Source organism: Melozone crissalis, unplaced genomic scaffold, assembly GCF_028551555.1.
Source record: "Melozone crissalis strain CALT ecotype California unplaced genomic scaffold, PUWL_Pcris_2 ptg000107l_1, whole genome shotgun sequence".
Taxonomy (NCBI): Eukaryota; Metazoa; Chordata; class Aves; order Passeriformes; family Passerellidae; genus Melozone; species Melozone crissalis.
In genome coordinates, this window is record NW_026535884.1 from 1,461,241 (window position 1) to 1,488,804 (window position 27,564).

Here is a 27,564-nt window from a genome sequence, read left to right on the forward strand (position 1 = left end):
TAGGGTCAACTGAATGGAATTGGTCACATAATTTCCATTATTGGAAATACTAATTTAAAAATAAACGAATCCAGTGACTATAGAACACTAGGTGCCAAATTTTATACCAAATAGGGAAAATTCAACATTTTTGCTACCTTGCCTTCAAACTCAAGACACCATAAACATTTCCTTAATTTATCCTGAAGTAAATTACAGCAAGCCTAATCCACAATATAAACAGAGAAAAGGTAATGCTGTAGATTGGGTAACCTATGTTAGATCTCTTTGGTGGATGCAAGTTGGAACCAACATCAAATTCAAAATATCTCTTGATAGATGGGAATACATTCAGTCTTTCACACCTGTGGAAGTGTTGGAGGTGTGATTAAGACCCTCCATTAGAAACAGATGAAAGAAGGTGGTGATGCTGCCCATGCTCACTGATGTTTGTCTCTGTGTGTTGGTTCTGGCCTGTGTGACCCTGCCTTCATTTGCAAGCTCAAACAGCCTGAAAATGCTCCTGTTTGTGGAGCTTCTCTTTTAAATCCATTTCCTCTCCTCCCATCTCCACTGCATGGCATCTGGAGTGGTGAAAGGGCAGACCTGCACAGGTGAACTTGCTGTGAGGAGCAGTTTGAGTGTTGGAAAGTCTGCTAAGGAAGGCAGGAGCCTCCTGTGAAATGGAAAATGTAAACTCTTCTGAATTGCTATAAATTTGAAATTACGGGGCTCTAAGCAAAAAATATGGGAGCAGGAATAACAATTCTTTAATAGGGAAGAAAATAAAAGGATAAAATAAACAATGCAGTAAACGAAACCAACACTGCCAGAGTCAGAACCCAACCTGACACGCTGTGGGTCAGGCTGTTGGCAGCAGTCCCATTGGAATTGTGGCTCAGCCCTCCTGCAGTGTCAGGGCTGGTTCTGCTGGAGCAGGGATCCTGGAGAAAGGTGCAGTCTCTGCCTCTGAAGATCCAGGGGCAGAGGCAGCTGCTGTTCCTCTGGGGAATCCAGTGGAGAAGCTGTGCTGGTGTTCCAGAATGTCCAGATTATATCCAGGTAGGAATGCTTGGCTCCTCCCTCTGGGCTCACATCTCCCAATGGTGTGCTCTAGTTCTTATCAGCCATGCAGTGACATTTAATAGCCTGTTATCAGCAGGTGTCTCCCCTGAGGGAGGAGTGATTGTGGAAGAGATAAGGAAAACTGCTCACTTGACAAAAGACAACTGCCATACAGATGGCAATAGAATAAATCTTGCCTTGCAATCTGGAACAAGTGTGGGTACAGGAATGTTTTGTTCTGCAGCAATGAGGTTTGCACGGTGCCTTTGTCCTGCAGCACCTTACACAATCCTGGAGAACAGAAGCTTCCATGCAGGAGAGGGGACTGAGATGGCACCTGGGGGTACACTGTAAAGGAACACATCTTCTTACCGCTTGGAAACTTGCATTTCAGCCAGTGTTAAAGCAGCTTCTGCACTTGGACAGTGACTCTGTGCTGGAGCCAGTGCTGGATCTGCATTTCCAGGGAGAACAGAGAGGGGGGTATGTGGGGCTTGTTGGGATTGTGAGTTAGGAATACTGAATTGTTTTGAGGCCAAGAGTTTCCTAAGCCTCAAAATAATACAAAACTGGACTTGATTGTGTAGGCACAGAAGTATGGGATAGCTTGTCTGCTGTTCCTGGAGGTAGCCTTGACCTGGATTTATATTTTTTCCCATATTTAGCACTTAGGAACATGCTGATTTATTCTGGGCAGCTGTGTACTCTGTTAATGGCTGGCTCTGTGTGTCAGTTCTCTTCTGCCTGATGTTTTGGTAGTAAAACTGGTGGTTTAGTTCCCCTTTCTGACTGTATTGCATAAATAACACTGATTCATGAGATGGGAAATCCAGCTTTCCTTAATTAGACAAATTATATGCAGTAAATGATGTGTTTGTGATTGCTTTAACAAAGTAATGTAATTCAGCTGTTAAAATACAGCTCCCACCTACTTCTCAGTACCAGTCTTTAGTATTTGTTTGTCTTCTCCAACTAAGATAATTTTTGTGGTGTCTCAGGATCGGGTGTTTCTTGCTGCCAGTAAGAATTAATATCAAGAGTTTTCTGATTTATGTGTTCTGTTTTGTTATCAGCATATCAAGCAGTGACTCTCCCCAGAACTCCCAGGTGAAACAGCTGCTGGTGGCTTGAACTTGCTTTTTGAACCATTTACAAACTTTGATTTTTGGGGGCTTTTATCTCTTTGGAACTTGTCTTTTCAAAGCCCATAAGGGTTTGTTTTCAGAGTGTCTCAAATTTGAAAACACAAGAGAAGTTCTGCCCTTTCTCTTTGGAGTCAAACGCCTCAATTTCACCAGCTCCCTGCATAAGGGCTGACCAAAACTAAGGATTTGGTTTTCTCCCTTCCAGAGCAAAACTGCCAGGAAGAGGAAAACAACACCCTAAATTTTTAGGGCTGAGATGCTCAATAAGTCAAAGAAAAGAAGTTTTACAGTATTTGGAAAAACTACATCCTGAAAATCTTCCCATTTGATTCTTTTGCAAAAAATATTTAAATTTCCCAAGTGTCTTTTGTTTGTGCACACAAAGGAAAGTTCATCTGGTTTCTGTTATTAGGTAAACTTTAAAACTCAGCTTTTAGATGAGGAGAAGCAGAGTACCAAGAAAGGATATGAGCTACCCAAAAGGTCTGTGGCACTGTGGGGAACTGATGAGTCCAACTTCAGTGTTTTAACCCCCTGGCCAGTGTTCCCCAGACTTTTTTATTTTTCACTTGGGATTAAAATGCACAGAATTGGAGCTCTTGGTGCTTTTCCAAATTACTTTTTCAAGAGCTTTTGCTATGGAGAGTGACCATGTGTAACTGTACCACCATTCCAGAAGCTGCAGTCAGAATTACTGAAAGTACAGACATGGTGTGATCTCTCATCTGAGGTCATTTCTCTCTCCCTCCCTCTCCCTCCCTGTCTCTCTCAGCCTGTGGACAGTAATTCTGTGATATGATTTTGGTTTCTTTCATGGAAGCCCCTGCTTTCTTAACAGAAGAGAATTCTCTGTCAGCTCTTCTCATTTTTCAGTCTGACTCAAAATGTACTTTAGTTTTGAGGCTACTATGGGGCAGTAAAAGATATTTTATACAGATTTTTTGTTGTTACATTAGTTATTTTGTCCCTATATGTAAGGCAGTAGTACTAGTTAAGGTAATGAAAACAAAGTTATAAGATTTTTTTGTCCACATAAAATTTATCTAAATGACATGTAAAGGTGTGTAAGTGCCAATTAAGACTTGTTATATTTATTATTAATATGGTAACATTTTTTTTTCCTGAGGGTACCCTGTTTTAAGCCATTGCTTAACCAAGACAGCTCTCAGATCATGTTCTCAAGAGTACTTGCAGTGTATTTAATCTATTAAAGTCACATAATTGAATGGATTAACAAATATTTAATACTAAGAATGAGAATTGCATGGGTCACCAAATAAATATCAGTACCAGAGTGGCAGAGAGGGACAGAATTTTGTCAGTCTGTGGCATAGATGAGGTTCTGTTTCTTCCATGTGCAATTTCAAATACTGTGTCAGCTCCAGCCAGTTCAAACCCCAATTTGGGGCTGTGTGATGGATCTTGGTGAGATCTCATTGCACCAGTGCTGCTCTCCCTCCTTCTGTCCTCTGTGGCTGTGGAAAGATTTACTGAGAATTTCAGTATTATGTATTAAAAATAATTAAAATTATATATGTAATATACAATATATAATATATAATACATTATATATTATATCTATTCTTATATTTTATATATTATAGATATAATATAGATATTTTCTAGATATTATATTTACTGAGAAGTTCAGTATATAAAAATATTTTTAAAATATAATATATATAATATATAAAGTACAGAATGCATATTATACATTTATATTATATATTATATGTAGATATATATTTTTATATTTTGTATATGATATATAATAATATATAATGTATATTATATTTATATGATATATAGAATATATTTATATATTATATAATTTATAGATATATTATATATTTATATGTATATATATTTAATATATATATATATTTACTGAGAAGTTCCGTATATATAAAATCATCAAGACCTGTGTGTTGTTACCACAGTGTCTCTATCTGGGACACCCAGGCACAGAGCTCTCCCATGGCTAAAATGCCTAAACAGATCAAGAAAGGCAGCAAGAAAGTAATTCTTGGCTTTCTTAATTTCTTGCTTTCCTTCTTAAACATGAGGTTCTCTGCACTCCTCATTGCAGGAAATGCCTTCATTTCTCTTCTGTTTTTTAATTTACACCCCAAGGTGTGTAATCTGTATCTCAACCAGCCCTGCCTTTAGTGCTCCTGGGGCTCCTCATGAAGTTTTGAGCTCTGGCATTATTTCATCTGGTAATGGGAAATAATTTGGTGATTTTTTTTTGTCAGCATACTGCTGGCAAAATGCTCTTGATGCTGTTCCAGTGGTCGTAAAAGTACAAGAGAAACAGAATTAGGTGATGATAGGGGTTCCCTATAAGGGATTCTTTATATAAGGTTATCCCTATAGATAGATTAGATAGATATATCCTTATAGATAGATAAATATATCCTTATAGATAAAGATTGTGCTTTATAAGGATCCTTATAGCGCACAAAACACTCCATGGAAAGTGCCAGAGATGCACATGTAACATAAAGCAGATACAATTTTTATTTGTTTAGCAAATTACCATAACTGACAAGAATCCCCAATTAGAGGCATAAGTGATGAAGTAACTCCTCCCTGCTTCTACCCTTTTGTGAAACCCTCCACCCTCTTAGATAGGAACTGAATTTTCTTGATGAAAATGTGTCTCAGGGAGCTGATTTCAACCTTGGCTCCCAGAGAGCCAAACCTTGCATACCCAGGGCTTGGAGCCCCCAGGGAATTCATTTCTGTCTAATAGAGTGGGTAAAATGCTAGCTTTGAATACAATAATAGGCTACAGAGCTACAAATATATTTGTAAAGAATATAGAGAATATATAAAGGCAAAAATCAATTTGGCATCACTCTGAATAGCAACACTGACAGACGCTGAAATACAAATTTTAGGCAAGGTATTTTAACATGTATCCTTTTAAATTTCATGGTCTCTTTTATCTGTCAGAAGTTTAGAGATGACACTTCTCTTGGTGGCTTTTTTTCCCCTCTTATACTCAGCTAGATATATATTAACAGAACATACCTATTTAAAAGCAGAAGAAACCATGGTAAAAGTACAACATGAGCTATTTCAAAATTAGAAAATGTCATGAGTACTTTTGCTTGAGCACATGTGTGTGTACCAATGATCCTTCTGGAGTATTCCATTGCTGCTAGGCTCTAGACATTGCTGAAGGGATGTTTTGGGCATGTGCTGGAGATTTTCCCTTGTGGCTTATTTGGGTCTCTGCATTCTCTTGCTCCAGGTACCAAGTGGCATTTGAACAACCCCTGACTTACAGGGTTTTCTGAATTAAAATAGAAAATGCCAAGAAAGCTTGTGTGAGGGCATCACTACCTTCAACACCTAAAGCAAAAAGTGACCCAGGCGTCAGAGACAGATATGTGTAATCAAATATAAAATAAATATTATAATTAATAACAGCATGCTCACAGGGGCTTCCCCTTTTTCCTGACAGACATTGTCCTTTGATGGAAGGCCAGAGAATGAGGGGTTGGTTATTTGCTTCTATTTGTTCTGTTTGTGGGGTTTTTTCATATTAACAGAGGAGGTTATTTTCTAGGAAACAGAGCCACCATGTAGAGAACAGCAGCGTGGGTTTGTTATAAAATGGAGGTGCTTCTTCCAGTTACTGATAGGGCTTCTTTTGGAAAGCCCCTTTTGTTGTATTTGAAATCAAAATACACCAAGTCTGAAAAAAATGCATTCACTTGGAAATGCACACAGGCTGTGATGCTCCTGTGGCACAACCTCTTCACCCTCTTTATTTGTGTTGCTTTTACTGCACACTTGTAATAACATTTTGTCACGTAACAGCCTTTCTGAAAAGCCAGCAGCAGCAATAAGCACTTTTCACTTCCTATCCTTTTAAATATCTGGTTCAATCAAGAAAGAACTGAATGATCAAGAAGTTCAAGGAAGAATGGCAGCTGGGCAGTCCAGTTTCACTTTGGAGGTGTGAGTGGAGTTTTTCCTCTCAGGAGCACCTGGAGCCTTTCCCTCAGTGAGTGCCACCAGCCACTTGTCCCTTTATCCAAGATCACCTTCTTCCATGAACCTTTGTAAAACTGAATGGCACTGCCCTCTCAGACAAATTTGAATTAAGTTATCCAATGGGTTAAAAATTATTGATATCATTCACTAAAAAGGAATGAATAGACATATATATATATATATAAATCCTTGGTATGCTCATTTCAGTTTTCCTATGGAAAATAGGCCAGAAAACTCTCCCTGTACCAGTTCTGGGAAAGTCTTTTACACACAGATTTTTGTGCTCACATCAGTAATTGTTGCATCAGATACTTTGATTCAGCAGTGTAACTTAAACCTTCCAGGCTCTCTGTGATGTTGGTGTTATCCTTTAGCTAGAAAAGCTTGGATAGGGATTGATAAGAGGAAAAAAACCACAGAGGGGAGGGAAAAAATACAAACAGATCTCATCAATTGTCCTGATTATTATATTATTTGAAACTGCGTTAATAAATTGGGATAATTGCCTAATGGCATATTGTTACAGAAGATTAAGGTGTGTTCTAGCCCATTACTTAATTAGGAAAATCAAGATTTGGCATTGAAATTCTTAGTTGTCTCTAGACCTATAGGGCATATCTACCCCAAGAGCTTCTGTAGCTAAGAGAGCTGAGAAACTGAGCAGTGCCCTGGCAGAGCAAAGAGATGCACTGTGTGTCACAGACATCAGACTGAAAATTCCTGGGGTTTGTATGATGGAATTCTGGAGAAAGAAATTGAGGTAATTGAAATTGCTGCAGCTGTGAGTTGAAAATATTTACACAGGGTCCCTGTGGAATGCTCATCTTTGGTGTTTGGTGGTGTATAGCAGTGAGGTGGCTGCAGGTCTTTAGTAAAATAATAATAATTTATCTGACTTTCAGTGTTTTCTCATTTCTTTTGTTGTTGTTGATAAGGGTGCGAAGCAAAGAAAAAACAACCCAGAGGTGTGAGAATTCAAATTGTCATTATTTTCCTGTGTACCTCAGAGGGTTTTCAAGGCTCTTTGCCTTTTTGAAGTGGCTAACCTTCACTTTTGACTATACTAGGGCAGATAAGGAGGCTTCATGACATCCTCAACTAACTGAAACATTTCCATGCATCAGAACAAAAACCATCCAGACTAACAAATGAAAGTGAGTGAAATGATGAGTGCAGTCTTAGGGATGATTGTCATCACCAGGAATTATTAGTTTCTCCTGGGATTGGAGGAAAGAGAAGCTTTCTCAAGGGGAAAGGGAAGCTTTCTCAAGGGGAAGGTCTGCAGTGTGTTGGTATTTGAAGTGGCAACGTGCAAAGCCTGAATCTTAGAGCAGTCACCACGGTTGGTTGTGACTCTGCACCCACTCATCCAAACAGGAGTAGAATGACTGTGCTGAAAGAATTAGAGTGTTTAACTGGGAACTTCCTTGGGGCTGGCTTGCAGCTCTTGAAGAAGTGGCTGCTGGCTGGGGCAGGGCTTGGACCAGTGCCTGGCCAAGGCTTTGGGGTGGTGAGGAGCTCTCAGGGCAGCACAGATTACTCAGGAGCCTGAGCACAGCCAGCCCTGTGCCCTGGGTGACAACCTGGGCTCTCACAACCGACTGGCAGAAACCGACAGCGCCAGGGCTGGGCACTGAGGCAGTTTTGTTTTGTTCTATTTTTACTTTTTCTCTTCTGGGGCAGCCCCCCTCCCCCTTCCTTCTAAATTGTTTCCTCAGCTCAATTTGAGTCTCAAAGCCTGCTTGCCTTGGGCAGCTGGGATGTCTCTGGACTGAAGGAACAGGCGAGGAGCATGACTTGGTGGGGCTGTGGAAGGGTCTCAGCCTCCAGAAGGGACAACCCACCTGTGTCACCTGCAGTGCTGGCAGCCAGGGACATCTAACACCCCCTCAGATGGCTGCCTGCAGCCTTCCTTTGGGACTGTGGCTGCTGCTGCTGCTCCAGGACAGCCAGACATCCCCACAGGTAAGGCAGGGGGACACCAGGAGCCTGCCTGGTGAAATCTGGGGCACCTGGGGGTGCAGAGCCCTTGAGGTGGGTGTGGGATGGGCACAGAAGCAGGGTTTGTGCAGCCCTGTGGGTTAAAGGTGGTGAGCAGAGCTCTCAGGAGATAAAGGCACGAAGCAGAGCAGCCAGGGGAATTTGCCCTCTCTGGGATCTTTGCAGGCAGGAGAGTGGGTTATGAGCTGGGATCTGCATCTGGTTGGTTCTGATGGAGCTGCTGCAGCTCCAGGCACATTATCAACAAGTGAGAGTTCTCTGAGTATGAAAAGAAACAAAAGAGCTTGGGAGGGAGGAAAGGGCTGGAGGGTTTTATTTCTCATAGGGCTGGGGAGTTTTATTTTTCCTGTGTGCTTGGTGACAGGCACATCCTTGCAGAGCTTGGGTCAGAGGGCTGCTGCAAGTCAGGAGAGGCAAATTGAAAGGTGTAGAGGCTAAACAATAATAGATCTTTTCCTTTACACCCCCCCACCCTACTGACATTCATGACTTCCTCAGGAATCCACTACTATTTCTCAATTGACAGGTGTAGAGGCTAAACAATAATAGACCTTTTCCTTTACACTCCCCTACCTTACTAACACTGACTTCCTCAAGAATCCACTACTATTTCTGAATCAAAAATCACTTCAAATAGGCACAACCCACTAGCTGTGCTCAGCTGATGCTGTAGATGCACAGCAGCTCCCTGCTCTGATGCTATCAGCTCTTTGTGGGTTTGCTTCCACCCACACACTGCCACTGGTCCTCTCCTCCCGTGGCTCACACGGCAATGAGCCCTCAGCACCTGGCAGAAATCCAGGTGATTTCCCTGGCTGACAATGAAAAATTCACATTTAAAGAGCAGAAAGGTCAGGCACAGAGAGGCTGCCCAGGTGAGGTCAAGCAGGTGAGTTTTGCATGGAGTGTTGGGTCAGAAATGAACTTTATTTCCTTAGAGTGGAAATACAAGCATGTGTTAGCCTAAAACACCTGCCAGCACATGGGAACTGAAAAATCCAGCACATCACTTGGGCTGCCAGATTTCTTTACAAGGCACTGACTCCACTTAAATCTTTGAAAATAACCAAGTTCTGTGCCCTCTTCAGAGACATTTGAAAAAGATCCCCCTGGTTCTTTTGGTAGGAGTGGGAGTTTGCTCTTGTGTCTTCTGCTGTAAATTCCCCTCCCACATTGTAAATTTGGTTTACTTTCCCCACATTATCTGTCCTGGCACAGTCTCCTCCCTGAGGTACAGAGGGATAAGAGTTCTGTGGGTTTGGAGTCTGGAATTCCTGCTCCCCTGAGGAATTCTTGGGAAGGGATTCAGATCAGCCTGTCCAGTACTGAATGCAGACTTCTTTAGGAGAAAAGCCAGTGGAAACAAAAAGATGATATTCTTTCTCTTTGACATCACTTTGGGTGGTTTGTTCACAAAATGAATGGGGCGGGGAGAAAATTTGGTTTTCTGATCTCATTGTCAATATTCAGACTCAGTGTAAAATTTTCACAGACATTTCTGGGATGAGGATTTGGCTTTGCCCTGTCCTGCACTGCCTCTCCTGCAGCAATATTTGCTCTTGGACTGCTAATGGAGCACAAGTGATAGTTTCTCATGTGAGCAAGTCACTGTTCAGTGGTCATATTTCTAAACCACGTTCCATCTTACCTCAGTTTGGGTTTTGTTTCTTTTTATATTCAGAGAACTCTCACTTGTTATAATGTCTTTACTATCAAGCAAATGAAGCTTGACTACTTGAAGCTGTAGATTATCAGCTTTTTCTGTGCTGTCAGAATTTGGATAGAGGCTTGACAGACAGTTAACTGTTTTGCTGCAGTATTAGTCAGTTCTAGAATAGCCACTGCTGGGAGATTTTTTTCTTTTTTACCGTAATATGCTTTCTTCCTGACTTACAGCTCATTTGTAGCAAGCCCCATTTCTTACTCTGCCTCACAGTCACTTTTTCTCTATGAGTTCAAAAAACCATAAATAAATGAGTCAAACCTTGTCCTGACTGAATTGCAGAGTAGCCACTGAGTTCAGCACCACTTTTACAACTCCATTATTTAAATTGGAATAGCAAACATTTCGGTAGAAAGTCAGAAGAGCTGTAAAAAGCCTATTTCCAAAAACAAAATCTCTCAAGCAAGTGCTGAAAAACCCAAATGCTTTTGATCTATATGCTTGCTTTATTTAATTGGTCCTTGATCTGTGATGCATACAGAAAAGAAAAAAATAATTGTTGACTTGCTGAGTGACTGAAAGCTCTAAACCAGTGCCTGCTGTCCCAGAGCAGCCCAAGCAGGGCAGGAATTGCATTTCACAAGATGTGTTCCAGCTCCTGCTGAATCCAAAGCCTTTATTTGAGCAGAAAGAGAGAAGGACAAAGATCTACTGTCCACCACATGCTTTACTGCAACGTGTGTGATCTTGGAATGTTAAAGGTTTTTTTTTATAATACATATTTACAAATAGAAGTTGAAGTTCTAATGACAATTGCAGATGTTATTTCATTAAAACTGGTATTTCTTCATTGACCCCTTAGAGGAGGGGGGTGCTGGGGTTAAAGGGTTTTAATGTTAAAGGGGTTTTTTTATAATACACATTTACAAACAGAAGGCTAAGTTCAAATGACAATTGCAGATGTTATTTCAATAAAACTGGTATTTCTTCATTGACCCCTTAGAGGAGGGAGGTGCTGGGGTTAATGTTAAAGAGTTGCAGGGTTTTTTTATAATACATATTTACAAATGGAAGTCTAAGTTCTAGTGACAATTGCAGATGTTATTGCAATCAAACTGGTATTTCTTCATTGACTCATAAGGGAGTGCTGGGGTTAATGTTAAAGAGTTAAAGGGTTTTTTAAAATAATACACATTTACAAACAGAAGGCTAACTTCTAATGACAATAGCAGATGTTATTGCAATAAAACTAATAGTTCTTCATTGATCCCTCAGGGAGTGCTGGGACCAACCTTCCTGCTGAGTTAAGAGCAGAACTTTGCGTCATTGTGTTGCTGTTACAGGTCACGTTAGCAGTCAAACAGCTTTAGGATTTGGAGGGACAAAGATGACAAGGATGGGGGCATGGTGACTGATGCTGAGCACTGACATGAATGTTATTTATCACTGAAAGGATCTATGCTAATTTTTATACTCAAGAAACACCTCTACTGAGCAGATGCTGACTTACAAGCATTTTGCTGATGGATTAGATGTGATGGGGTCTTCAGAACGTGGTTTCCCAGTCACAGACATCCTGCTGGGATTTGTTATAATGAATTTCTGCTGGATTTTTTTTTTTTTTTTTTTTTATTTAGAGATAGGGTAATTGTGACAAATGCCAATCACTTGGTTTTAGAATTTTAAAAGGTTAATAGTAATAAAATAGTTATGAAAATAGTAATAAAATTAGAGTAATAATAATTTGGACAATTAGGATTAGGACAATATGAGACAATAAAAACAAAGAGTTACAGACAGTCTGGGTACCTCCTTCTGGGCAAAATAAGCCCAAAAAAGGACCCACGTTAACAGAGGATTAACCCTTAAAAGCAACAGCCTGTTGCATATTCATACACCTCATCCATGATGCATAAATTCCACTCAAACACAGGATTCTGTCTGGGCAGTGTCAGCTTCTTCCTCTGAATCCTGACGGGGCAGGAGCTGATCGAGGCAGGAAGAAGTTCATTTCTCCTGATAATGGAGCAATAAATTCTCTTTCTCTGAAAGATTCAGGTGTCCTGTGGCCGCTATCTCGGTGTGAGTCCTTTCTTAAAAAAAAAATCTTACATAGCACAGTTTCTATTTTAACATTTTGTTATAATCTAAACTATATTCAACACACTACTTAAGAAAATTAACACAGCATAACTTTCTAACATAACACATATAATATTCATTTTAATATTAGCGAAAAGCCAATGATAAAATACTCATTTTTCACAGTAATTGAGAGGTGTCCTTTCAGAGCAGAGCCCCTTGGGTTTGGCTCAGTAGCAGTACAAGTGGGTACAAAGCTGTGCCTGTAGCTGGACACTTGAGAGCAGCATTTGTGGAGTTGCCAGGGATGAGCTGTGTGCTGTGGGTGGCTGTAGAGCAGAGCTGCCCTCCTGTGGAAAGGGGGAAAATAAATTTGAGTACTCTCATTTGTATGTCTGCACAATCTGTTGAGTTTGTAGGCCTGTTTGTGCAGTGATGTATCCCTGCACTACCACCAGGTCAAACCCATAATCAGAATGTGCATTGACGGAACCAGGAGCAGAATCTAATACTAAACTCCTGATTTTCATATTCTTGGCATGGTAAATTTTAAAAAAGGCTCTCACACATTAAAAAAGATCTCTCAGATTTTTACACAAACACTATTCTTTTATTTAAACCCCAAGCCAGACAATTAAATAAGCTGTAAGCTTATGTGCTGCATTAGTAATTCAATAATTCAAGGGTTTGTACTCTTGTTTAAAATTCAGCTTCATTTGCAGCCAGAGTTGTTGCTCAGGAGAGCCAGGAAGAAAAAATTGGGTATTTGTGGTGACTTCCCACAGCTCTTGCAGAGAAACTAATCCAGGCTGACTTAGCCACAGCCAGGATGGTGCTGTTTCTTGAATTTTCTTTATAGAAACAGTTAATTCACAAAGTAACTCAGGACTGACTGGTCATTTCTGGGAGTGTCTGTGTGGCAATGGCTCCCCTGCACACAGAGGTGAGTGTTGTATTTGTAGGGCACCCCAACAAAGGAGGGAGTGATGCATCTGACTCCATGTTCTTAGAAGGCTAATTTATTACTATATTATATTATATTATATTATATTATATCATATTATATTTATACATTTATAAAATTTATATGCTATCTATAAATAATGTTTTATATATAAATATATAAATATAAAAATTATAAATTATTTATATATATATAAAAAATATATTTATAGATAACATATTTTATATTTATATAAAATATATATTAGATATATTAGATTTATATATATAAATATATATTTATTATATATACTAGATTTATATATTTATAAAATTTATATCTATAAATAATGTTTTATATATTTGTATATAAATATCTAAAATGATAAATTCTTTATATATAAATATATATAAATATATTTTTTATATAAAATATATTTATATATAAATAAATATAAGTTAATTATATATAAATATATAAAAATATAAACTATAAAATAATGTATATAAAGTTATATATTTTTATATTATTTTATAGTTTATAATTTATGTATTTTATATATATATACTATTTATATTATATATAAAGAATACTAAACTATACTAAAGAATACAGAAAGGATACTTATTAAATGCTAAAAAGATAATAATGAAAACTCGTGACTTTTTCCAGAGTCCCAACACAACAATATCGGTTATGTAGTGATGAAAGGTTATTTCTGAAATTGGCTAATGAGTCAAAACAACTCACACTGGAGTCTAATCAGGCAATTACCTATGGGAAAACAACTTTCAAACACATTCCACATGAGCACAACAGGAGAAGCAAATGAAATAAGAATTATTTTCCTTTTCTCTGAGGCTTCTCAGCTTCCCAGGAGAAAAACCCTGGGTGAAGGGATTTTTCAGAGGATATGAATATCACACGTGATGAGGAGACATCACCTCCTCCTCCTCCAGTCTGGGGCTTCCTCCTCAGAGCAGGAAAACACCAGGTGCACCTTTTGGAGGTGGTTTGAGTCAGGCTGAGCAGGCAGAAACTCCTGCTCCTCTCAAGCACAAAATGTGCCTGTAGGGCAGCCCAGGGCTCACAGTGCAGGGATTGGTCACAGGTCTCACTTCTCTTACTGGGCTTGGATGAAATTTAATGGTTTCGATGTGTTTCTGTTTCTTGTTCTTCTGTTAATTTCCTCCTTGACTGAAAGCTCCTGTTTTCTGATGGAAATTACATAATTTTTTATATTTTGTGTGTATTAAATAGGAGAACAGGCTGTGGAATGAGTTAGGCATGAGATTCTGCACAGGGACAGCAAGTATTGTTTCAAAGACCAGTGGGAAATTCATTGGCAGAAAGTGAGACGTGGAGTTTCTGAAATATTTAACTGCTCTACCAGTATCGTGTGGGAAAATCTCCAGGGGATTTATCAATTCTTAACAGAAAAACCCCCAACACCCCCCACAAAAACAATCACTATTCATATCTTCTAGTAAATACTCAAAATGAATTTCAGATAACAACATTTTTAGGGGATTCTTAAGGGAGATACCAAGTTCAAAAATCAGATTTTTTCATCAGAACACTTGTAGCACTGTAATTTCCCAGAGCATGTAACGGCCCAGCCATACAAAAACTAAATCTTATTATGTTACAAATTGTAGTTGGGTCTCATTTTGTAAGCTAATATCAAAACTATTTAATGGGTTTTTTTAAAAAACTAAATAAATATTGGTTATGTAGTGATGAAAGGTTATTTCTGAAGACCTTCACTCACAACAGAAGTGGGATTAGTTATTTGAATAAGGGCTTCATCATGGGTGTATTTGCATTCTTTTCAAGGCAAAATCCTCTTGCAGGATTTGTCTCTTAATGATAAATAAAATAATTTATTGGTTTATAATAGAAACTTAGGTTGCTAAATTCAAACAGTGTGACTGCATAAATAACAGAAAACTTGGATACTGCAAACAGGAGTGACCTCTGTGGATTACACCAAATCCTTAGCTCCAATTAACATGAAATAATTTTAGGGCAGTAATTATTTTATTTTTTTTTTATTTTTAGGACAATTTTTTTTTGCTAACTGCAATTAGCATTGCAATTTTGCAATGTTTCTAAAGGAAATGCAGACAATAATTGAGTTGCTTTGGGAATACTTGAATTTTCAAAAAACTGTGGGCTTTTCCTTACTATCTGCCACCACCATTGCTTGAGACAGGCATTGGGATCTGCTCTAGTATAGAATTAATTGTTTTCTAATTAATTAATTGTTTTCTAATCGTGTCTTCTGTCTCTTTCAACTTCTAGACATCATTAACTCCATCTCATTCCTGTGACACACGAGAGAATTGGATCTATGATGAAACGTCACAAAACTGCTGTTACCAGTGTCCCTCAGGTATGTTTATAATTCAATTTATAATGATATAATTTATATGGAGCCCTTCTCATGGAGACAGTGGGACCCCTGTGGATCTGCAGAGTTGTATTTTGTCCCTGAAGAAAGGGGCAGCTTCATTAATAACTCTCTAACGTGGCTCCAGATGTGAATCAATTTTCCACTCTCCTGCTCCTGTGCAGTCTGCATGCAAACCAGATAAAGTGATAGAACTTTTGTGGGATTTTATCACTTCACTTGACACTGAAGTAGCCGGGTCAAAGAATTCATTTCAAACTTCCCTTAAGAGCCTAAATGAGAGATGTGGGACTCCAGGGGCTCTCCAAAATGCAGTTTATTCTATCCAGAGCCTGTGCCTACAGCTGTCAGCTCCAACTGCAGGCAGGCCTGGAGACCCTTTGGTTTTGGTCACAATGCATTCTATACTTTTCTTTTGGTTACAATGCATTCTATACTTTTCTTTTGGTCACAATGCATTATATACTTTTCTTTGCTGGGCATCTTAACACAGTAGAACCAATCTATACCTTAACTTTTACCTATAGCCCATCATAAATACTATAATTACCATATTCATGTTATTATTCTCCAATCACTACAAGTTAGTACATTACAAGTTAGTACATTACAGTTTAAGCTAGAAGTTGTTTTCCAGTTTTCTTTCAGTAGAAAATTCTGAGAACTTTTTTGTACTTGCACCATTGCAGGCTTGTTTGCCTGTGCTATCTTTCTGCTTGGTAAAAACATCTTGTTTGGGGTGGATTTATCCTTTGCTCTAAGTTATAAAAACCCCTTCTAACTAACATATTAATTATCCAGTAAGACTGGTTCAGCAGTTCTTTTCTTCTATATCCAGACTTGCTTCCATCTCTCTTCCTTCACCAGCCTCTACATTTAAAAATCTTTCTGCCAAGCACACAGATCTGTGAGATTTTCTTGTCAAACCTTCATCCTTCCCAACACTTGCCCCTGTGTGTGAATTAGCACAGTGAAATTAGGCTAAATTAGTTTCTTCTCAGAGATAAAAACATATAAAATGGAGGTATGGAAAATCTGACATTATTCTCACAGTCACAGCAGTTTGTAAAGCGTCTCAAATGAGGGAGGAAACAGTCCCTTGTCAGGGGACACATTCTGCTGGGCTAGAGGCTGGCTGTGACTCAGAGGCACATAAGGTCAGCAACAGGAAACATCTTGGTGAGACAAGAGCTCTGGAAATGTCTGAAACTGCCCCACTGGCCAAAACCCCCTCAGTGGGTGGGTATTTTATTCACCACCATCTGTAGCTTCTTGCAGAAGGCTTTGTCTTTCGTTTTTCTGAAAGGAAATTTCTGACCCGCATTTGTGTCCTGATAATACAGAGGGTTTTAGTCTTTGATTGCATCCAGTATTTGTATTTGCATCCAGTTCCATCAGGATTCCCACTGGGACATCCTGGGCACACCACCAGAGTCCTTCAGAAGTTGGAGATGTAAATCAGAGCAAGGGATGGAGAAAATGGCCCAATAAAAGAAAAAGATGGGTGGGGATGTGACTTTGACAGTCCCAAGAAAAGCTCTTTTCTTCTTCAATACCAAAGCTCCTGTCATCAGGGATGTCATGGTGGGGTTGGGTGAGAAGCAGAGATCTGATTTACACCAGGCTGTGATGAGTTATTTACACCAGGCTGTAGTGAGTTATTTACACCAGGCTGTGATGAGTTATTTACACCAGGTTGTAATGAGTTCACCTTTGCTGGTTCTTCATTGCTACATCCCCATGTCAGTCCTGGGCCCCTCCACAATAAAAGTTATAAGAATCCTTTTCCACCTCAATCATCCACTACTCCTTCAAGCAATAACCTGTTCAAATCTGCTACTAACTCAGCTGCTCACTGCAAAGAAAGAGGAGCTTTTCTAAAAGTCCTTTTAATAAAATGAAGAAAAGAAGGAAACATGAAACCCAGTTCCCTGGGAACTTGGTAGTGGCAGGACAGTGGCCCTCATGGAGTTTTGGTTGCCTTTTCTGTCAGCAAATCACTTGTTACTGCCCATTCTGCAGCAGTCCATTCCAGCTGGGATTGTGTCCTGGACCTGTTCCTTAACACTTGAATGGGAAAGGCAAAAATGCCCTAGAGAAACCAAATAAAAATGTCCCAGAGAAACCAAATAAGTAAGAGAAGACTGTGGGAATGTCTAACAGGTAAACAAGCAGACAAGAATGTTTCAGGATGGTTTTCTGCCCATTTTTTTGATAGGTATCTTGTATATTTTGCTTTTTTTTTTCCTCCAGGCTATGTTGAAAAGAAACCATGTCCTCAGGATCCAGCAGACTGCCTGACATGTGGACCTGATCAGTATCTGAGAAATAAATCCAAAAAGCCACAATGTGATGCCTGTGTGTCATGCTCAAAAGGTTTGCTTTTCTCCACACATGCCTCACAGTTACATTCTCTCTCTGTATATTTTATTTACACTTAATTTGTGTGTTTTATTCATTTAGAATTTTCACAGCAAAATTGACATTTATTCCAATAGACCACCTTGCAAGGTGCTCTACTGGAATAATTACCAGTATTGCAGATGGGACGTGCCTGAGCTTGTCTGGCCCTTGCTGCTGGACCAAACAGCAGCACTGTGGTGGTTTCACCCCAGAGACACTTTTGGGTAGCTGGGTGTGTGGTGTTTCACCCTGAGACACTTTTGGCTGGCTGGGTGTGTGGTGTTTCACCCTGAGACACTTTTGGGTAGCTGGATGTGTGGTGTTTCACCCCACAGACACTTTTGGCTGTGGGATGTGTGGTGTTTGACCCCACAGACACTTTTGGCTGGCTGGGTGTGTGGTGTTTCACCCTGAGACACTTTTGTCTGGCCGGGTGCTGCAGTTGGCACATGGAGACAAGTCCAGGCCTGCAGGAGCTCTGGTGGCTGAAGATGGAGCCCTCTTAACAGGGTCTGCTCCTCAGGTTTCCCTCTGGTGGAGAAGCTTTAAGGCAACGGTGAAGGAAAGGAGTTGGTTCTGATGGAGGGTTTGGATCCAGAGCTTTATTCTGGCCCACAGGCCTCTGAATCCAGTAACAGCTCCAACAGAACTCCCTGAGCCCGTGGTTGCTGTTGCTTTTAACCCTGGGGAGAGGGGCAGGGAGCCACCAACCAGGTACAAGGGACAAAGGACACCTGGATGGCCAAATGCCCCCACCAGGGGTAGAGGGCATCCTCTAGATCTGCCTGATCACTCAATGCCCTTCAGGAATTCTAGGACAGACAGACAGTGCTGGGAGGGGAAAGGAGAGGTGACTGACACACCTGGCAGGGAATTATCAGGGCAGGGACCCGGGGTTCTGAGGTAAACCCTGATCAGATCACACCACAAGATGGCTGTGTTTTGTCCCTGTGTGTGTTTGCTGTCCCCAGACCTGGTGGAGACGCAGCCGTGCTCCCTCAGCTCCAGCCGCGTGTGCGAGTGCCGGCCCGGCCTGTTCTGCCAGGTGCCCGTGCAGTACAGCTGCTCCCGCTGCCAGCAGCACTCTGCCTGCAAACCCGGCTTTGGGGTCAAAATCAGGGGTAGGAATCCCACCTGTGCACCTTACCTGTCCTGCTCCTGGCCATAGGCCTGGCCTGATGCGTTTTATTTGGTTCTAAATCATGATTTTTATTCAGGCACCGCAACAAATGATGTGACTTGTGAAGAGTGCCCTCCTGGGACCTTCTCTGATCAAAGCTCCAGCACTGACATCTGCAAACCCCACACCAAGTAAGTCTGTGCTTCCTTAATGGGACTGGCTAATTGAGTGAAATTAATGAAGGATGAAATAGGGTATGTCAGTGCAAAGTAAACAAATTCATCTTTGAAGCAAGGGAATCACTGTGGGCTCATGTGCAGAGGTTAGAAGGCCTCTCTTAAAGAGGAAAGGAAATGAAATTTCAAGGAAATGTCAAGGAAAGGAAAGGAAATTTCAAGTAAAGGAAATTTCAAGGAAAGGAAAGGAAATTTCAAGGAAAGGAAAGGAAAAAGGAAAGGAAATTTCAAGGAAAGGAAATTTCAAGGAAAGGAAAGGAAAAAGGAGTCCTGCTTGCCTCATTTTTAGTTACTAAGTACAGTGGAATTGCACACCTGTGTGAGCAGCAGCTTTGCACAGGCCAAGAATTAATGCCACAGGGATGAGAAGAATAATGACTTTTACACAGAAAGCAATAGTTGTGGTTGGTACAAAAATGACCAAGGGGATGTTTGTGACATGGCAAACACGTGTGCCTTGTTCCTGTTGTTTTTCACACCCAGCTGCGCCAAGTTGAACAAAGCCACCCTAAGGAAAGGAAATGCCACCCACGACCAAGTTTGCCTGGAGCAGCTGCCCACTTACCTCACCCCAAGCACTTTGTCCGTGAGATTCAGCAATGAAACAAAGAACTTTGACCTGAGGATGATGAAGGAGAACCTGGCGACCTCAGCTAGTGGTGACCTTCTAAGTGTCACAACAACTGAAAATCCCAGCTCAACTCCTGAGGAGAAAGCTCAGGCTCCCACCTCAGCCAAGGGGGAGATGACAACAGGAGGTAACACAGGCACAGAATTTAGTCTCTTTTAACTCATTTAACTCATTTAACTTTACTCATTTAACATTTATTCTCTCCAGCACTTTTTATTTGGAAGCATCTTTGGTAAACACAATTTTTATGTGGGAACTTCCTGCAAATCCCCTCTGAATTTTGATGTCTATGGTCCTGTGTTCAAACCCATGGATCTACTCAGGGCTTTCCCTCTGCCTTTTCTCAGCCTGTCCTGTGCTCCCTCTCTGTGCTGCAGGTGTGGTGCTGTGGGCAGTGGTTTTCTCCCTGGCAGTGCTGCTTGGGGCCATGCTGGTGTTTTGGAAGTGGAAGGTTTGCAAGAAGAGGATCCTGGTCCTCAGGAGAAAGCGTGAGTTTCTCAAGCTGTAACACTGCATCTGCCAAACAGCAGATGGGAAACTCAAATATGGGAATTTTTGAGGAAGAGAATGTTCTCTATAGGCCAGGTAAGGGTTTAAGGCAAGCTGCTCATGCAGGATGTTGGAGAACATGAAAGGTGGATGCAGCTGTGAATTTAGGGAGGGAAGCACGTGGGTGATGTACAAGAGGGGGAAAGGTAACTTGGTGTTTCTTCTCTCAGACGTTACTATTAGTATTGCCAGATGACAGTGGCAGTATTATTAGTAGTACAGATTAGCATTATTATCTCAGACATTAGTATTAAATGATACCTGAAGTGTTGTGTGAGTAGTTTTGGTTCTGGGAACAGAACTGGGCTTTGGGCATGAGAGGAAGGGTGATTTTTACTAACACTGACTCCCCGTAGCTTTGCCTGCAGTTACACGTGGGGTGTGTCTGCAGAACCACATTCCCTCTTTTATAGAAAGATATAGAACCTTTGTAGGTTGGTTGTAGATCTGTGGGTGTGGTGAAGCTGTTGGAGCCTTCAGGCTCCATGGTGAGTTGGACTAAGTGAAAGTTTCTTTTACCAGCACACCTGCACTCGGTCATCGCACACAAATACGTGCTCAAGCCTCCAGGTGAGTGACTGAGGGGCCAGCAGGGCCATCCTTGTGTCTGAAGAATAAATAGACAGTTGTCACCACATTTCTCTTCACAGAGAAAAGCAAGGCACAATTCTTCCCAAGAATATTTCTGGTTTTCACATTCTCTGGAGCTCAGAGAAAGAAAACACAATTCTTATCTCATTTAGTGTGCCTGTGTTTGTTCACAAGTGGAATGCATGGTGGGAGATTGCTTACCTGAAGGGAATTGATCAATTACCTGAAGGGAATTTTTAATTGGATTCTGTGTGAGTGTTTTGATTCACTGAACAACTGGATCCAGGGGTGTGTGTGTGTCAGGACTGTCACTGAACAGTCACGAGATTTTGTGCAGTTGACCATTTGGCAGATTCAGTTTAGATGTAATATAATATAGTGTAATATAATATAGACTAATATAGTATAATAAAGTAATTAATTAGCCTTCTCTAAGATGGAGTCCTTCTCATCATTCCTCTCCTTTCTTGGGGGCAAAAATATCTACTATAGATAGCTTAACGTGGGATTTTATTTTATAGAATTTTATAAAAAGTGGAAGCTTCTCATGTCCCATGTATGTCCCTGCTGCTGTCCCATGCAGAGGCCAGTGCTGTTGCTCCTGAGCTGGGTGTGAGCAGGTGCCAGCAGATGGCACTTTGTCCCCACTGCTGCTGAGGGCTGGGTGATGTGTCAGTGCTGGAAAACACCTGATTGATTTCAGTCAGTCAAATATGAGAGATTGTTCAGAAAAAAACCTGCCCAGATCCCATAAAGTGCAAACATTTTACCCATTTAGCTGATCCCCTCTCTGCCACTGCCAGATCTGTTCTCTGTCGTGTCAGATTCTAATCACCACACAGCACAGCTTTCTATATTCATTCCTTCAGGAATGCAATTTAAAAACTTGTGTGCAGCTTAATTTTCTCTAAATGGAATTTTTTCTCCCTCAGTTGCCTTGCACAATAGAAACTGTTACTGTGCAGCATTACAGAGCTGATGCTCTGCAAAGAAAGGTGATTGCACATCAGGGTGAAATTAGTAAGGCTGAGCCCATCTACCTTCATGGTGCTGCAAGTGTTGTACACTCCCTCCTTCTCACCTCTCTTCTTTGCTCAGAGTTCCCTGTTAATGGAACTGTGCATAAAATCCCACCCCTTAATAATCCTCTGACATTTTTATGAACTGACCAAACTTGTTAATCCAGCAGAAAGTCATTAATTTTTTTTCTTTTTAATAAGCTTGTATTCTTCTTATCTAGACAGTTTAATCAGTTCATTTTTTCATAATATGAGTACCAGTTGTGGTGTGGGGACAGTGATTCAAGAGGCTTTGGGGACAGCAGGATATCACAGTCTTGGCAGGAACCTGCTGCTGGTTCACCTCAGGAGTGTGAGATGAACCTGAGTTTTCATTTCAGTGTGCCCTGAGATGGTTTAAGAAAACCATCATGCACATAGGGTGGTTCAGGAAGTACATTGCTAGGTGATCTTTTAGAGCATATATTAACATTCATCATCATCATCATCATCGTCACTTCATAAAATATTTATGATGTTTCTTCTGATAATGTTTTTTCTTTCCATTGCAGGTTCAGATCTCGTGAACAAATGTGCAGTAAGTGTGAACAATATTCCACAACAGATCACTTTCCATGCCAAAGTAAATAATGTTATTTTCAAATGTCCTGTCTAAAAAGTGCCAGCCTTTTAGTTTGGACTTCCCTCTACAATATGCAATAATTTAGGTGGGATGAGATTAGGACTTGATATTTTCATGCCTTGAGCTGAGGTTAATGTGGTGTTAAATAATATTGTAGTTGAGACAGTCACAATACAAAGCAACTCTCCATTTTCAAAAGGCTTCAAACTGTTTTTATTCTAGCCTGCATGCTTTTTATACATTCTTACAAAACTAAGTTTACACTTTACTCATTGGTCAGGAAAGACAAATAAAGTGCTCATTGGAACAGGCAGTTGCAGTTTTCTGTAATTTATCCTTCTTTCTTTCTTGGTTTCTATGTCAACAACCTTGGTAGGAAATTCTTTCAGGGGTGAACATGGATCCCTTATCAAGCTTCTCTCTGGCTGACAGAAGCTGCTGTAAAACCTCTTCCACAGCTGCCAACCTTGCTTGTGACTGGATCTGGTTTGGTGTTCAGCCATTTGTGGTGCATTCCATGGTACAAGATCTGAAATCACAGCATGAAGATGACTTTTCTTCCTTCTGGGAGAACTTGGTGTGTCAGTCCCATTTTATCTTCCTGCTCCAGTCCCACAGATGGGATTTGTGCTTTTCTTCTCTGTCCCTCTGCAGGGTTTGGCATGGCTGTGGTGTGGGTGCACAGAGGGTTTGGTTTGCCATTCCTTCAGGACAAAGGTGTTCCAGCACAGTTTGCAGATGAACAGGACAAACACCAGTCAATATGGCAACAGAAAGCAGCTGAAATCGTCACTGTTTGTTTGATTTCCCCTCTGTCGGTGAAATTACAGCCACTTTCATTCTCTGAGTCTTCTCAGTTTATTAGGCTTTTTATCTTTACATGCCCAGATCTGCTAAATCACACTTCAGACTGTTAATTTTTTTTTGTTGTTGTAAATGAGCTTGCTTTTAAATGTTGTCTGTCTGCACACACATAAGATGCTGTCTGTGACTTTTTCCAGTCACTCTGGTTGCAATCAGCTGTCATAATTTCAGTGTGTAATTGTGAATTCCTGAATTGTGAGGAGCTTCAATTCTTGCCTCTATAGAGAGTCAGACATGAGCAAGGCTTATAAAGTGCACATTTCAATTTTTTTTTCCTTTCTCAGCTTTGTGGAAACAGAAGAAGATCAGAACCACCAGAAAATTGTGATGCAGGACCTTTACCCTCTCTCAGATTTTGGTTCCTCTTTTAAAGAACTGCTTGTAATTAATTCTTGTATATAATTAATTCTTGCTTGTAATTAATTCTTCATGTGTTAGGTATTCTGAGCTTGTGTCTTCTATTTGACATTACCTTTTGAAGTCAAATCAGTTTGGCCTCTGGCTTGTTCTGTTCTTCCATAGGAACATGATAGGTCTTTGCAGAGTCCAAAAGGTAACTAAAACATATTTTCTTCAGTGGAAATGAGGTACATTCCTGAAAATGCCATCAGAAATCTGTGAATTCAGCTTAGAAACACTATTTTGAAATATGGTCTTGAGTCAGGCAGGGAGTTTGAAGTTCCCACACCTGTTGGGTGCCTTGGAACATTGCTATTTTTGAGTGAGGAAACACAATCTCCTGAAGATTTTAAACACTAATAGTATTTAAATCCAGCTTCTGGTCTACTTTTGAGTCTCAAACAGGAGGACTGAATAAAAGAAATAAAAGAGGATAAAAAGGACATCGATGCTAAAGGCATTGACATAAAAATCACAAACAGGTATAAAATATCAGGTACAAAAACCACAAACACAAAAAAAGAACTTTTGCTTTTTCTGTCACCTTTAAAATCAAGTTTTTATCTGCAGAGACTCCTCAGGTTGAGGCTGAATTTTGCTCCCTGATTTTGTAGGAGTTAATTTTCTCCTGCAAGAAGGACATTCTGTTATCCTGACTTGTGGACCTGTTGCAATGCCCAAGGTGCTTTTACACTCACCCCACTCCTGCTCTCCTGTTTCTATTGGCAGAAGATCATACTGACCACAGAGAGTGGGCTGGAAGAGGAGGAGTTAATTGAGAGAACCCTTCCTTTGGAAACCAACAATAACTTGGTGTCCAGCCCAGAAAAAGCCCAGAGTCCTCCCTGGAGTGTGGCTGAGGTGGCACCAAGCAGTGGCAATGCCCCAGAGTGCCCTGTGGATCCTCGAGTCAGAGACCACACAAATAACAGAATTGGTGAGTCTTGCTTTCTTTTATTTCCTTTTGTCATCTTCTTTTTTCCAATTTTCAAACATGGCACATACTGTCATCCCAAGATTATTAGTAAAGTTCAGTGTCCACATCTTTGACACAAAAATACCTATTCGTATGAATATAATGCTTTCTTTTTTTCATCTTTGTCTTACTCATTATGAATTTGACAGAAAATTCCCTTCTTCCTCCTTTTCATTCTGGAATATGCAGATTTTACAGAAGAAATTTGAATATGTCAGCAGGAAGGTGATGCTGTCATACTGACTGAGAATTGTACTTAGCTGTAATTTTCTTCTCTGGTTTCATAATAATGGATTGAAATGCATCTTCCATGTGTTCCCATGAAGTCTTTGACCATGGCACAGGGTGGGAGATAAATTCAGGCAAGGAGCTCATTCACAGGGGGTGAACTCTTACCTGAGACACTCTGGCAGTGCTTCCAAACCCAATTTGAGGTTAATTGAGGTTATTTTTCATATTACAAAACCCTGACCTTTCCTTCCTAAACACCCTTCCTGATTTTTACTGTGAGTGATTGTTATGGTTTAGGCCTGGCAAAGCCAAGGCCCCCATAAATATACCTTTTACCTGATATCTGCTGTGAGATGTGGCCAGGAAATAAGCAAAGCAGGCTCCAACTTAAACATAAAGAGAAGTTTATTAACTAAACTACACACACAATTACTAAACTACACACACAATTACTAACCTACACACACACAAGGAAAAAAACAAGGAGAATGAGAACTACACAGAAACACTTCCTTATCCTCCTCCCACCAAATTCCCAAACACATTTACATTTCCCAAAAAATTATCCACACTCGGTCTGGCACCACCCTTTGAAAAAAAAAATCAAATCTTCAGCTCATAAGGGATAGACGGAGTCCTTCCTTGTGCCACGGACTTCTTGTCACAATCAGCAATCCGCCCGGTATCTTGCTACCTCGTGACATCTCCTTTCCATGCCGAGGTGCTCTCACCACCTGGCATGGGATGGGGCAGGGGCCTGCCTTCAGGGCCTTTTAAGAATGCCTCGTCTCGTTCCAAGCAGAGTACAGTCACAATCCTGGGACCTCTGTCCCCCCCATGTCTTCTATACCCCCTGGGGCCGAGGGGTCTCAAAACCAAACTCTCTTGACGCCGAGCCTCCGCTTCCCCCTGCAATACAGCCTCTGCCTCACCAGGAAACAGTCCATGGAAATACAACAAAAAAGAGTCCAGCAAAAACTGCCACTCCATCTTCCTCCATTCCTTCAACATCTCTCTTCTCCCTTTGCCAGACCCTCCTTACTGGCCTAATTTTCTTCCTTCATCTTCCACTCCTGTCCCTTTCCCAGGAAAGGCAATGTTCTGCGAAGCCTTCATTCCCCGAAGGGTTAAAGCTCTGCCAGGCGGCCGGACTGCCCGCTGCCCCCCCCCTTTCTCCTCCCAGCCGTGCTGCCTGCCGGCACATGATATCAAGTTTCAAGATATAGAGTTCGAGCACGGGCTGCATTCTCTGGGGGGGGAATAAACAGGTCGCTCAAGGGTCCGCCACCCTTCCTCCGAACCCGGGCCTACCGTAGATGGCCCACGTGGCTCTCCCCTCCCCCAGCCCAGCCAGAAACTGGGCCGGGGGAGAGACTTCTTCACGCCGGAAATCCCAAGAGGGCTCCGAAGGCCAAGAGCCCTGCTTTTAACCCCTTGAGTTCGTAGTCTCAAGAGGCGGATCCAAATGTCCCACTGGTCAAACTAAGTGCCCATCTTAAATTCCAATTACCCATTGGTAATCACAGCAAAACAAAATATCCCAGATGTCCCATTTCCGGTCAAACCACGACAGTGATGGATTGGGATGAATGTGATTATTTGATTTACCATATCCAGATATCTCCCTACATTGTCTGATGTGCAGCATCCTTCTGAATTAAGCCATTGAAAAGACTTTATTTAGCTTTCTGTGAAGGAGTACAACAACAAGCTGGACCCAAGACTCAGAAAACTTTGTAGTTTACTCTCATTTAGAAAGACACTAATTTTTTTGCTGGTCCTAAGAACCCAGAACTTCTGTGCAGTGCTGATCTTTACCCAAAGGTTTTTTTTACATGGTGCTGTTTCTTGAAACAGCAGGAGCAAAAACCTTGGATTCTTTAGATCCCAATTAGTTGTTTTTTCTAACAGATCCTTGTGAATATCATCTGCCTTTCCCACTTTGTTTTCCTTGTGTAGCTCCACCTCTAGCTCAGTGGTTTAAGCACAATCTACTTGATGTGAAACATCCAGAGTGCTAATAAAAATGTTGCATGAAAAACAGCCATTTCTGGGGCAGCAATGACTGCTCACCATGCTCAGCACTACTCTTTTCCTTCCTCAGAAAAACTCTACATCATGAAAGCTGACACTGTTATCGTGGGGTCTGTCTCAGAGGTGCCCAGTGGCAAGAACTGTGCTGTTAAAGGATGTGAAAGTGCCCTTGATGCCCAGGAGAGCACAGAAGAGGAGCTGGAAATGCACTACCCAGAGCAGGAAACAGAGTCTTTTCCAGGGAATGATGTCCTGGTGCCTGTGGAAGAGGAGGGAAAGGAATTTCACCACCCCACCACTGCCACTGAGAAGTGACAGCCCGCAGAGAGGGTGTGGGGAGACTCAGAATCATCCAGGGTGACACTAAGGCTGAATTTGTGACAAGGGGGGTACACACAGTGTGCCTTGGATTATTGGGAAACTCCTGGAAAACACTGAAACACATTCAAACAAGGAGTTAGAGCCTATTTCATCTAACGAAGGAGAGGATCTTCCAAAATGCTGGCCTTTATAGCTGACATCAAATACTCCCATTTCCCCGTCTCCCAGTATCATACTGACAACAAATTTGAATCAAAGCTGCCTAATTT

At 41.0% G+C, this 27,564-nt stretch overlaps 1 protein-coding gene across 1 annotated transcript; it reads left to right on the forward strand.

The window, feature by feature from the left end:
- Positions 1 to 8,090: 8,090 nt before the first annotated feature.
- On the forward strand, positions 8,091 to 27,289 carry TNFRSF8 (TNF receptor superfamily member 8). The gene is made up of 11 exons (XM_054291966.1): positions 8,091 to 8,162; positions 15,191 to 15,281; positions 17,553 to 17,675; positions 18,674 to 18,823; positions 18,920 to 19,013; positions 19,542 to 19,816; positions 20,067 to 20,177; positions 20,761 to 20,808; positions 22,400 to 22,425; positions 24,463 to 24,670; positions 27,045 to 27,289. The coding sequence occupies exons 1-11, from the start codon at positions 8,091 to 8,093 to the stop codon at positions 27,287 to 27,289; spliced, it is 1,443 nt and encodes a 480-aa protein (XP_054147941.1).
- Positions 27,290 to 27,564: the final 275 nt, after the last annotated feature.

Excerpts from the sequence above, each read along its gene's own strand:
- TNFRSF8 (XM_054291966.1), top strand. The coding sequence starts at position 8,091 with ATGGCTGCCTGCAGCCTTCCTTTGGGACTGTGGCTGCTGCTGCTGCTC. Across the intron at positions 8,163-15,190 it reads ACAGCCAGACATCCCCACAG|ACATCATTAACTCCATCTCA; the intron begins GTAAGGCAGGGG and ends TTCAACTTCTAG. Across the intron at positions 19,817-20,066 it reads GGGGGAGATGACAACAGGAG|GTGTGGTGCTGTGGGCAGTG; the intron begins GTAACACAGGCA and ends TCTGTGCTGCAG.